The sequence below is a fragment of the Peromyscus eremicus genome, chromosome 14, assembly GCF_949786415.1.
Source record: "Peromyscus eremicus chromosome 14, PerEre_H2_v1, whole genome shotgun sequence".
Taxonomy (NCBI): domain Eukaryota; kingdom Metazoa; phylum Chordata; class Mammalia; order Rodentia; family Cricetidae; genus Peromyscus; species Peromyscus eremicus.
Window position 1 is genome coordinate 63,097,025 of NC_081430.1, and position 12,989 is coordinate 63,110,013.

The following is a 12,989-nucleotide window of genomic DNA, read 5'->3' on the forward strand; positions in this document are numbered from 1 at the left end:
AATAAAGTCAACTCCAAAACAGTTATGCTTTATAAATCACAGCATTCAAAGCAGTGTTGCAAATACTGAGATCCCTAGGAAAAGTCAGAACATTGCATTATATTCTCTATTTGAGGTTGTTTCCAATTTCACATTGTTCTATAGTAAGTTCATGGGCTGAATCCGATTCAACTGTCTTAAGAAATACAGTAAAAGGAGCTAGTGTGTTCGGTGCTAGTTTTAGGTTACAGGTCAAGCATCTACAGATGAGAAATCTGCAACACTTATTGTCTGGGGTGCTTGAAATAAGAGATACAATGCCTAGAGCTTTCTTATGGTGAGGTTACCTGAGGATATATTCCTTGCTGTACAGAGACAATTCCTTAAGAAAAAAAAAATCAACCAGTAATGTATAATCCATCTGGATAGCTGCACATGTGTGTTCTAGAAACCTCTGGTCTGCACTAATGGAACACATCTTCAAATTGCACTTAAAAAGTGAAAATTCTATACTGATGAGAACAAACTATCCGAGTCTCAGAACAGAGTTTGTCCTACAGTCATATGGTGAGTATTTGTAATATCTTCCCAACCTCATTATAAATCCAGGTCAGGGGTCAGACCATGGTTCTAGGTCAATTTAATGATTCCCGGTGGTTCAACAGCTCTAATCTCATTCATTAACATGAGCTAATTTGTTTTTTCAAAGGAATAATGAAAAGGCACTTCCACAGTCATGTACTAACAACCACATCAAAAAGAAACACACAAGAAAAAGGAATTAAGTAAAAACAAAACGAAACCTACTGTAAAGAGAGTAGACAACACTCAAGAGTACCAAGGTTACCTCCAGACACAACAGTGCCTTCTCCTGGGTGCTGGGTCCACACATCCCTGGTTTCTATCTCTTCAGTCTGAACGTCTCTCTCAACATTATCTTCATTGTACTGAACATATGCCTTGGAGAAAAAAGGGGGTTAGAATTAACATCTAGCTTCAATTTCAGAGCAATTTGCCATTACTGAAGATAAAAGCAACTACATTTTTTTTAAAAAAAAGCTAACTTAAAAATTTTTTAAAGGTGAGCATTCTTGAGGCTGGGATAGGTTGGTCTATGTGGGACTTTCTTGAACACTAATTGATGTGGGAAGATCCTGCCTAGAAGTGGGTGACACAGTTCCCTGGGCTTGGGTTCTAGACGGCAAAAAAAGGGAGAAACTAGCTGAGCACAACTATGCGTGCATCTGTCATCTACTCTTCTGAGTGCAGATGTAATGGGACTAACTCTCTCAGGTTCCTGCTGCTGAGACCTCCCTGCTATGGTGGGCAGTAACCTCGACTTGTGAGCTAAAATAAATTCTTTGTCCCCTAAGTTGCTTTTGTCAGGGTATTTTATTAGAGAGACCAGAAAAGAAACTGAGACACTGTCCTCTGTACCAGTCATTCATCATGCCCACCAGGCTATCTTTAGACTTTCCATTCTTTGAGTTTATGAGTACCAAGTTATAGAGGACACTCTTTCTCTCAACTACAACCTTCAGAGACCATTTCCAATTCTAATACTCTAGAATAGACACAAGGCACACACACATACTATACTTCCATTAGATAACACAGCTTTTACTAACCTGCTTGGTATTTTTTTTCCCGAAGTTCCTAATATACATATCATACTCATTTACTGGTGGTAGGTCCAAGAGAGAAAAAGTGAATGAAAAGTCTAAATCAATAAGCCGGAGCAGTTTTGTACTTCGTGTCCTTTAAAACAGATTGGAAACAAAAATTAAATTGAATAATACACTCAGGGACATGCAGGAGGGTATATCTTAGGGTCACATATAAGTAATAAGAGTGAGTCTCAAATACTCAATAATTATTTTAAATAGTTAAATGGAAGCTGAGGGTGTAACTCAATGGCCAAATATTTTCCTAACTTATAGGAGACCCTACATTAGAGCCCTAGCAGAAAGGGGAAAAATAAAACTAAATAAAAGCAGTCACAAAGTAATGGCATGAATATATCATGAACCAAATGTGCAATTGGTCCATTGCAGTACATGAAGGTTGATAAAGTTACAACATATGTAAACCAGAAGTTTCCTGACTGATAATTCACTTTTTTCAGTATTTAGCGTGTTGGCTAGTACGATGACATTTCTGATAGTACATCCTCCTGGAGGCTACAGCAGCCTATTCCCGCAGGAAACAGCATCTGACAACAGTAAGCCCAGACACTGGACTCCCCACACCCGACACTTGGTTCCCTCTTGCTGCCTCAGTCTTCTTTCCCAACCATTTATACTGGTTTCTTTTTTTTCTCCCAGACACCCTAATGGTGACAGGCCCTGGACTCAACCCTTAGTTGTCCACTGTCCCCTCCCCCAGGCTAAAGCAAGCTGAGCACGAAGAGCTTTTATTTCTTCCAATACCAGCACTCCCACACTGCCCGTGTTCAACACACTTGTTCTCACTTCTCGCCTCGCCTGTCCTTCTTCCTCACACCGAGTCCTCACCGCATCTCTCACGTCCCCATCATCTTATTCTCTGGACACCATCCTGTAACTTTCTACTTACTACCTTCAATTCTGTCTCCAAAATTCCTTCAGCTATTTTCCCCAGCCACAGAAGAACATCCCACGTTCCCCGGCTGTCCACATCTTCCCTGTGTGGGTGGCTCAAGACGGGGCTCAGCTTACTGAGCACTTATCAAGCTATTCCAGCATCAGCCACAGAAAATCTTCCTTGCTCTACTACTGCACAGCAACCACACACAATCAGTGACAGTGTGCCATGGCTGATGCCCCCACCCTGTACTTAATCAGACTGATTTCTTATGCTAAGAATACAGCACAATCACTGGGTTTTGTAATTAACTTTGGCATCTGAGTTCAAAGCCTCTAATCTTTTCTCCTTCAATAATGTCTTCACTACTCTTGACTCTTAGTATTTCTATATAATTTTCAGAATCAGCATCCTGAAAGGTATGAATTCACACACAGCCTTACTAGGATTTATAATAGAACACTTTTTTTTAATTTCCTGGGTCTTCATAGTATGTGCTACTCTTTGTAATGTTGGATGCTGTTGTTGTCTGTATTTGTTGAGATAACTACATAGTTTTCTGTTCTAGAAAGGTGATAATGACATGAGTTGATGTTAATCCAACCCTGTGTTCCTAATTCTGAGGTACTACACGTTTTGGGTGTCACTGTGTGGTGGATGACGAGATTTAGGGATACTAAGGTGGCTATTCAAAAGCATAAGTCTGCCTCTTTGGTGAAACAGACATCCAGATGAGTCAGCATTTGATTGGGGTAGCTTGGCTGTCCCAAAGTGTCTGTGAGGGTGTCTGAGGCATTGACATCTGAGTTGCTGGGATGATCGAAGAGCATCTGTCCACAGTGAGCTTGTGTAACCCAATAGGCTGGTGGCTCTGGGGGGACAAAAGGCACAGGAAGTATGAAATTTTGCTTTCCATTCAGGAGTCAGAATCCTCTTCTGCCTTTGGGCATTTGGATTCCAGGACTTAGATCAGTAGTCCACCAGCTCTCAGATTTTGTCTGGTCTAAGAACTGGACCACCCACTTGCTTTGATATGAGACTTTCTGCTTATTCATTATTTGGATACCTTTTGAGTTTTTTGGTTTGGTTTGATTTTTTGTTTGTTTGTTCTGTTTTTTGAGACAGAGTTACTCTGTGTAGACCTGGCTGTCTTGTAACTCACTCTGTAATTTGTTTGTTTGTTTTTTTGAGACAGAGTTACTCTGTGTAGTCTTGGCTGTCCTGTAACTCGCTCTGTAGACCAGGCTGGCCTTGAACTCACAGAGATCCACCTGCCTCTACCTCTTGAGTGCTGAGATTAAAGGAATGTGCCATCATTGCTCAGCTTTTGGATAGCCTTTTAAGAGACTTCTTGTCATACATAGTCAAGTGAGACAAAGGCCGTAATAAATCATGTCCCCACTCCACACTCTATGTATGTGCTCATGCACGTGCGTGCACGCGTGCGCGCGCACGCACGCACACACACACACACACACACACACACACACACAATCTTTTCACTTTCACAGTCATAAAATTTTAAGTCAAAGTCTGGCTAAGCCTCAGGAAAAAAATTCAGAAGTTAGAAATGTGGCCTATTTTTCTATTCTCTGGAATCTGTGAAAATGGGAGTTGTTTCCTCAGATATTTAGAAGACTATAGGCCAACATTGTACTTTAGCTTATAGGAAAGTAGTTTACGTATGAAACACATTTAACAAACATATGGATGCCTAAATGTTCTACTGCATTTTGGTCTATGGTGATGTGTTGTGTCTTTCTAAGGTTTACTCACTTCACTTTATATGCAGTTATTCATATAATCTTATTTAATTTGAGTAAGATCTGCAGTAATGTTCTCTTTTCCATTTTTACTGTCTTTGTTTTCTTTCTTTATTGTACTTAATCAAGACCTACCATGGAGTTTATACATTTTTAAGAAAAATTTCCAAGAATAATTTTGGCTTTGCTAAATGCTTTCCATTTTACAGATGTTTGTTCTTACATTTTATTTCATTCCTTTTCATTTCTAATTAATTGCTGCCTTTTCCCAGGCTCTTGGCATGGCTGCCTGAACCACTGATATCAAGCCTTTTCACTCTCCCTTCACTGTGTCTGTTGGTGTAGGTTCAGCACATCCCAGACAGAGGTTTCACTGACACTGTTAAAAGCAGTTTGTGGGCCTGGGTGTGGCTCAGTGCATGTGTCTAGTACGAAGGGGGCCTCAGTCTAACCACCAGCACCAAAAATTCTCCTAATTTCTTCTTTCACTTATGTTCACCAAGAACTACAATGTTTAATTTTCTAACTTCTAGAAATTTTCTACTTGACTTTCTATTGATCTAGAGCTTAATTCCATTATGGTCAGTGATACTCTATGTCACTTTGGTCCATTGACTGTTTAAATGTTATAAAACTCCACCATATTTTTGTTTGCACTAAATTTCTATCTCCAAAAAGACAAATGTGTTAAAAAAAATCTGGCTGTGTGGGCTGGAAAGATGGCTCAGCAATTATGAAAATGCTGTTCTTGCAGAGGACCCAGATTCAATTCCCAGCACTAACTGGTAGTTAACAATTGTCCATAATTCCAATACTTCCTCCTGACTTCTGTGGCTTCTATGGGTACCAGGCATGTATGTGATGCATAGACACATATATGAGCAATACACTCATACACATAAAAATTAAAATATATGAATCTAGAAAGATTATTTTTAAAAACCATTTACTACATTTGTGGACACTATTTCTCCTTCAGGTTCTGCTGGGTTTTTGGTGTGTGTGCTATGTAGCACTGCTGTTGGGTAAACAGGTGCGGGGGTCAGGCTTTGCTACGCCTCCCTTACCTTTATGAAGTAACATAGCCTCCTCATTCTTAAGTTTGCCTGACATGGGTGACATCATATTGTTTTCGTTAGTGTTCGCTTGACACATCTTCGCCCACCCATTTATTTTCAGCCTTTCTGTGTCTGGCATGCAAAGTTTCTTTCCTAAATGTGGTGGTTTGAAAGAAAATGGTCCCCAAAGGGAGTAGTACTACTAGGAGGTGTGGTCATGTTGGAGTAGGCATGGTCTTATTAGAGGATGTGTGTCACTGTGGGGGCGGGTTTTAAGATCTCCTACGCTCAAGATACACCCCCTCGACGCCCCCCACCTGTGTCTCAGACCACTTCCTGTTGCTTGTGAGTCAAGATGTAAGAACTCTCAGTTCCTTCTCCAGCACCATGTCTGCCTGCATGCTGCCTTGCTTCCTGCCATGACAATAATCAACTAAACCTCCGAACTGTAAACAAGCTATAAACGAGCCACTTCAATTAAATGTTTTCCTTTGTAAGAGTTGCTGTGGTCATGCTGTCTCTTGACAGCAATAGAAACCCTAACTAATACACTAAAATATACTTATTTTTCCAGTTGTAAAATCTATGCCTTAAAATTGAATTTTAAAGTCTACAAGCATTTAATATCATTATTGATACGTTTTAGGTTACTTTACCATCTTTCTATTTTCCATATATTCTCTATTCTTTTGTTTTTGCTTTTCTTGCCTAACATTGGATTGATCATGTGCTTTAATTATTCTGCTTATTCATTTGTTACAATTTCTTCTTATTACCTTTGAATGGGTAGCCTAAATATTTCAACAAGTACCCTTGCCCTACTAAAATTTAATTTAAATTAAGTGGTTTTTTTTTATCTCTGTTTGCCAGGACCTTACAATAACTTATTATCCTCTTTATTTCCCCAATTCTTGGGCTAAACTGTTAAGAAGTTAATTCTATATGTTTAGTTTCACAAGATACTACAGTCTTTTATTTAGTCAGTGTTGATTTCTATTTGTTCATAAACTTACCCTTCCCTCTTTCAGTCCTCTCTTTAGGAGTCCATGTTTTTATCTGGCATCAGTTGCTTCTGCCTGAAATAATGTCCATTTCTTTTAGTATAGGTCTGTGAGCAAGGAGTTCTTGTGGTTTTTGTAGGTCTGAAAATGTGTAGCTTTTACTTTAATTTTTAAGGACATTACTCACTTTCAGCTTGTTTACTTGGAGCATGTCTGTCACCGTGGCCTGTATTTTCCTTTGCAAACCTCCCACTGAAGCTGTCTGCTCCAGCTTTCAAGCTGCAGCTTCCCCACCCCCTGGCATCTGGTGCTCAGTAGTCTGACTGGATTCTCTCTACTGTGGCTGTGTTTACTCTTCTTTATTATCTACGTTTATGCTTCTTGGACCTTTTAAGCCTTAACTTGTTTGCATTCATAGATTTTTGAAAATCTGCACATAGTATGTCTTAAAATACAGCTTCTGCCCCAGTCCTTCTCTTTGTCCTTCCTGGGATTTGATTATACACATCAGATGAGTCTCACTCTGTGTCACGACTGTGTAGTCTCTTTATCAGCCCCCTTCCATATCTTCACTTCAAGTTGGAAACTTCCCATTATCCTCTCTCCAACCCACTAACCTGCCACCTCTGATAATTTGCTATTGAACTAATTTCAATTATTGTATTTTTGGAGAAGAGTCCAAAATTTGATTGTCTCATTGATTTCAATGTTCTGATCAAATATATTGCTTGTTAATTTACTTATACACACATTAATCACATGCTATTATAATCTTATTTTTAAAATCCAGATCAAATTATTTACTCTCAAGATCATACATGGACCTATTACTATTCTTTGTTTTTCACTCTTGGTTTTAGTTATATGATCCCAGTTTCTGATGTGTCTAGTAATTTACTGGATAACAGATATTGAGTGGAAAATTCTGTAGGAATTTTGGATATTTTCTTTTTAATTTCTTCCTGGCAAGGAGAATCCAAGTAGTTCACACTCAACAGGTCCTACTGGGATGATCAGAGGCTCAGTGTCATGCTCTGTGATGTCAGATCTATTTCAGCCTTGCCTTTATTCCTAGCACGGAGGCTTAGGAGCTTCAACCAAAGTCAGGGGTGTTTAGCAAGGGCTCTCCTACTTCAAAGTCCTAAACATTTTCCATCTCCCCAGCCCTAAGTGAATGTCAAAGTTCCTACTCTTACTTTCTACCTGAATTGACCACCTTGAGAAACACATACAGCCCCTGGAATGGGAATACAGCAGCAACACAAGGTTGGCACTCTATACTTGTCTTGTAGAGCTTAGTCCTTTGGGTCCTGGTGGTCCCAGCTGTTACTAGTTCATGCAGGCATCTCAGAGTTTGTGTATACTGCTGTTGTTTTAGATCTAACTTTCACAGTTGGTTTTAGCTGAAGAGTTTTTTTGATACAAACTGTTCATCATAGAAAGAGGTCAGAGTCTTGTCCACATCCTGTGAAACTCCTAGTTCGGAAAGGAATGTTGCTCTGACAACTGTACACTGCTCAATAGCATCTGTCACTGGGTAGATGCCTTTCATACATCATAGAAAACTGCCTCCTCAAAGGTCCTGTCAGGTTGTTACAGCCAAGATTTTATCCTATGCTTGCACTGGACACTGGGACACTGTCATTGTTTTAATATTCCATCTACTCCACATGGAAGTATTCACCTCTGTGAGTGAATACATGTTTATAACCTAACAGAACACACTTACTCATGCACTGGCAGCATAACTTTTTTCTATTGACTCACTGGTCATTCAAGGCCCACCTGGTGGAAGACTGAGGAAAGAAGGAAGGAGGAAAAAAAAGCTTTCTTCTTCCCCAACCCTCTCACCCTGCTTGTAACATTTCTCTGTGGCTCCAGACCTTGCTTTGTAGCCACTATGGTTCAACATCCCTGATCACAACTATCACAGACTTTGTGGGAGACCAAAATTAAAAGTTATGGTCTCCAAGCCACTGCAGGACCAATGTTATAAATTTATTTAACTCATTTGAAAGACTGTGCTTTGAGATGAGTATTCTAGGGTTCTCTGCCCACACAGGACTGCCTAGAGAAGTATTTCCCCACATTCAGCCATCCAGGCACTCAGAGGCTAAATAAAGCCATGCATGCTTCAAAGGGTCTAATTAATGCTTGAGCTGGTGGCAGACCTTGGTATCATTTACATGCTGATAGTTTTACAGGCATACAAGAATACAAAAATCATTAGGTTATGGAGGCTTCTACCTATATTTCAAAAGATCAGTGCCACAGAGCCACAATGCAGCATGAGCCAAGCTCAATCTGCCTTAGCAAGAATCTGTCCACCAGATCTGAAATGTATGGTTATGATTCTGTTGGAGTCAAAACAGACCATTGACTCCTGGGCTGAGTCCACAACAGTCAGCCATAAATTTACTGCAGACATTAGATAGCAAACACCTAGTATACAGAACAGTACACAGTAACCAGAATAAGAGATGAACACAAAGAGAATTGTAATACTAATTAAAGAACTGACTAGGCTAGGGATACAGCTTAGAGGTAGAGTGCTTGCCTAATAAACAAAATACTGGGTTCAATATCCAGACAATTCACCTACACAGTCAACAATGAAACATGGGAAACTCTAGCTTTAAGACCATGCTGAGGAAAGGGACATCAAAAGGCACTAACACAAAGCTACAGCTGAGGTCAGCTCAATGGGAGAACATTCACCTAGAGTGCACAAGAACCTGGATTCCGTCCACAGCAGGACAGGTACGCACACAAACACCTGTGTCAAGCTCCTCAGTATACCTACTTCTGCTTGAGAGCCTGACTCCGGCTCTTCTGGCGATGCGAGGCTGTTGCAAAATCCACAAAAATTCCACAAACAGGGGTTCTAGAGATGGAGTCATTTGCATCTGCATAAGGAAAAAAAAGGCTGTTTTGTGACAATGAAACAGTTCCTTCAAGTAAAAAAAAAAAAAGGTAAAACAATTATAGTCATATATAAAATCACACTCAATAATTTTTTACTTGAAATTGATAAATCACACCAGTAAGATTTTTAGAAATATTTACGAATGTATGTATAAAATATAATTTTCTGTTCCTATCCTATGTAGTCTGAAAAAAAAATAAGATATACAGTAAACTCTCAATTGTGGTTTCACTTTCTAAGACTCCATTTACCTACAGTCAGTTGTGGTCTCAACATTATTAACTGAGTAATTCCAAAACCAGCAGTTGTAAGCATTCCCTTGCGTGTTGTTCTGGGTAGCTTGACGAACTCTCACAATGCGCTGTCTAGAATGTGAACGGTCCTTCCGTTCGGTATAGGCAGGCTGTAGGTGCTCCCTGCCCCCAACTCAGTCACAGTTATCAGATCAGCTCCCTCGGCATCACACTGCTAACACTCAGGGAACCCTGAAAGATGCCCTAAAAGGACAAGAATAGCAATATGGATTTACCAAAAAGGAACCACTAGGACCTTCCTCAAGGGCAACCATATAGCATAGCAAATGAAGTCACTTACCAACAAGCCTGACCACCTGAGTTGATCCCCAGAACCCACAAGATGGAAGGAGGGAACCAACTCTAGAAAGCTGTCCTCTGACCCCAACATAAACACCATCACAAGCACATGCTCTCTCACACACACATACACACAAGCAAATAAATTTTCAAAAGAGCTTCCTTAAAATAAAAAGGTGAATGTCCTCAATTTAAGGAAAGAAAAAAACACCAAGGTTGCTGAATTCAACAGTAAAATCAAATCCTCCATCCGTGAAAATATGAATAAGAAATTCATGCTACATGTGTTGCAGCATCTTAACCTGCAGAAGTTTCCACACCAGTACATGGTGTGAGCCTAATTAAGAGGGACAAGGCACTAGACTTGTGTTGGAGAACATGAACAGAAATGTGTTCAAGCTGACGGCAAACTGTTGTATCAGAAAGCACTTGAGGACTAGAGATCATTCAGTGCTCCAGCCCTTGCTGCTCTTGGTGAAGACCTGGGTTTGGGTCCCAGCTCTCAACTGTCCATAATCCCAGTTTCAGAGGATCTGATGCCCTCTTTGGACCTCTGCATGTATGATGTGTACACACATATGCAGGACACTCATAAAATAAAAACAAACCAACCCTTCAGAAAGCACTTGGTCTATGAAGGCCTCAGCAAGGGTCCACCTCGCCTGCAGGTGAAGAAGCTGGTTAGGAAGAAGGACACCACCTGAAGCAAGTCTTCAACTGCAATGAAACCAGGCTCTTCTGAAAGATGCCAGGTGGAAACTACATTCACAAAACTGTGAAGTGCAGATATATGCTTGCAATCCTAGCACTCAGAAGGCTGATACAGGAAAATTAAGAGTTGAAGACACGCCTGGGCTATACAAGGAGATTACCAAAGAAACAAAAGCCAACAAAAATGTGCAAAAGAAGGAAGCAGGGCTTAAAACATGAAACCATGGATCAATCTGGCTCTACACCAAGTGCCCTAACAGGGTACATGACAAAGTCAGGTGCAGTGTGCAGAGCCAGGAGTTCACATTCACGAAAGCAAAGCACTTGGACATGTTCCAGCAACTTAGTCAAAGAGTGTTGGTGACAGCCATTTTGTTTATGGAATGATTCCACCAATGCTTTATCTCAGAAGTGCGGAAAAAAAAAAAAAAACTTGGAAGGAAAAGCGTTGGTATTTAAAGCCCTACTAACAATAACAGCACACCTGACCACCAGAATCTGTCGACAAAATGAAAACCTCAAGGTTGTATTTTTATACCAAATACACCACACTGCTTCAGGCCCTTCGGATGACAGCTCTGTGCTTGACAAGACCACACATGCCTGTCCTGCGTATGACCATAATTGACATAGGTCCTGACGGGGACACAGTGTGGTGCTGGGAATCATTAAATTGATGCATAACATACAACACTGCAATCAGTTAAAACCGGAGACTGCTAGAAGGACTGATGGAGTGGCACCAAGAGCCACTGGGAAGTCACAGACATCATTCAGGACAAGCCAAGCTGAGGAACAGGATTTTAAGCTCTCAGTGAAAAGTAGAAGAAAATACTGAAGGCCATCAAAGAATATCAGCAAATGAGATTCTGGAAGAACCTGTGAACCACCTACAGAGCATAGAAAGATGAAGATGAAATACAACCAGCAAGGTGGACATTACCAAAACTGATCAACACTGTTGTAACATTTTCAATTGCACAGATACTAAAACACAAAATTGTGGACCATGACTCACATAAAACCCAGCATGAAAATCACCCTGAGGATCACCAAAGGATGATCTCAGCAGCAACATTCTAATGTGGTAGGAGGAAATGCTACTTCCCATTAAAATGTTCTTCCAAAAATGTTTACACAACAACTGAGACTCCTCGCCATTGACACTGTTAGCTCCTGATCCACAACCACTGGTCATCAAGACCCAACGATCTGGAGTCATCCAAAGATGATCCTCCTTCTGACATACTATTGTCAGGTAAGTAGTAGTCTAGATATGTCCCAGTATCCATGTCACTCACTCAATTTAGATAATTAGAGGGGTCTCCTCTGTTCTGTAGGATGTTCCTGGGCCTCTGTGGGGCTAGTCAGGCCTGCCACCTGCCCCATGGAGCTCTTCTGCTGACACATAGACCAATCGTCCTGACAACAATGTAACCACTGCTTGGTGAGAATTCAAGAAGGACATTACCAAAGGGAATAAAAACACACGCCTACAGCCTGCACAAGAGGCTAACAGCGTGGGCAATATGCATAGTTGTACACGGGGAACAGCAACTTGCTATGGAATAATCCCTTTGTACACTGTGAAGATTTGTCACTGTGACTGGTTTAATAAACAAGCTGACTGGCCAATAGCTGAAGAGGATAAAGTTAGGTGGGAAAGTCAAACTAAGAATGCTGGGATGAGGAAGGGTGGAGTCTAGAGTTGCCAGCCAGATGCAGAAGGAGCAGGAGATGAACATACCATGCTAATAAAGGTACTGTCACATGGCAGAGAGTAAATAAGAAATATGGGTTAACTTAAAATGTAAGAGCTAGTTAGTAATAAGCCCAAGCTACTGGCTGAGCATTTATAATTAATATTGAATCTCTGAGTCAGTTATTTGGAAAGCAGCTGCCAGTTATTTGGGAGCAGGAGGTTGGGACAGGAAAACTTCACCAACAGTGACTGACAGTTCATAGCCACCCTTAACACACATGACTTGTGCCATAGGTGGAGCTCAGGGAGGCACACAGCATAGGATTACTTGATGTATCAAGTACAACATCTGCCCACCTTGTGGGACTTTTCAGCAAATGTCTACATAGCGTCCGGAACATGTTTCCCGGTTTTAAGTGTCCCTGTGCATACCTGCCCAGGACTCCTTCTCATACTCCATTCGACCTTGCTTCTGAAACAGTTTCAGAGATAACTCTCCAACCCTTTCATTCTCTGCACTGATTGCCTTTTGAATTTCTTGTATCTCCCTTTTCTGGGCTGGAGGAAGTTCTTCAGCTTTTTCTCTAGAGTCATGCTCATTATTGCTGTCATCATCTCCATCACAAACCTCAAAGTCATCTTCGTAATCCTACGAACAATAATAAGGATTTGGGCACCCTTAAAGCAATTGACT

At 40.7% G+C, this 12,989-nt stretch overlaps 1 protein-coding gene across 3 annotated transcripts in view; it reads right to left on the reverse strand.

Moving 5' to 3' along the window:
• The window catches only part of Dync2i1 (dynein 2 intermediate chain 1), a 50,281-nt gene that overhangs the window by 24,571 nt on the left and 12,721 nt on the right, over nucleotides 1-12,989 (reverse strand). For 2 of the 3 annotated variants that reach the window (XM_059279116.1, XM_059279115.1), the window contains exons 7-10: nucleotides 12,728-12,944; nucleotides 9,167-9,269; nucleotides 1,608-1,737; nucleotides 818-938 (exon numbers count right to left, since the gene is read on the reverse strand). In XM_059279116.1, coding sequence (XP_059135099.1) covers nucleotides 818-938; nucleotides 1,608-1,737; nucleotides 9,167-9,269; nucleotides 12,728-12,944 — 571 coding nt within the window. The remainder of the gene's footprint in view (nucleotides 1-817; nucleotides 939-1,607; nucleotides 1,738-9,166; nucleotides 9,270-12,727; nucleotides 12,945-12,989) is intronic. The other variant, XM_059279117.1, reaches the window with a different exon arrangement.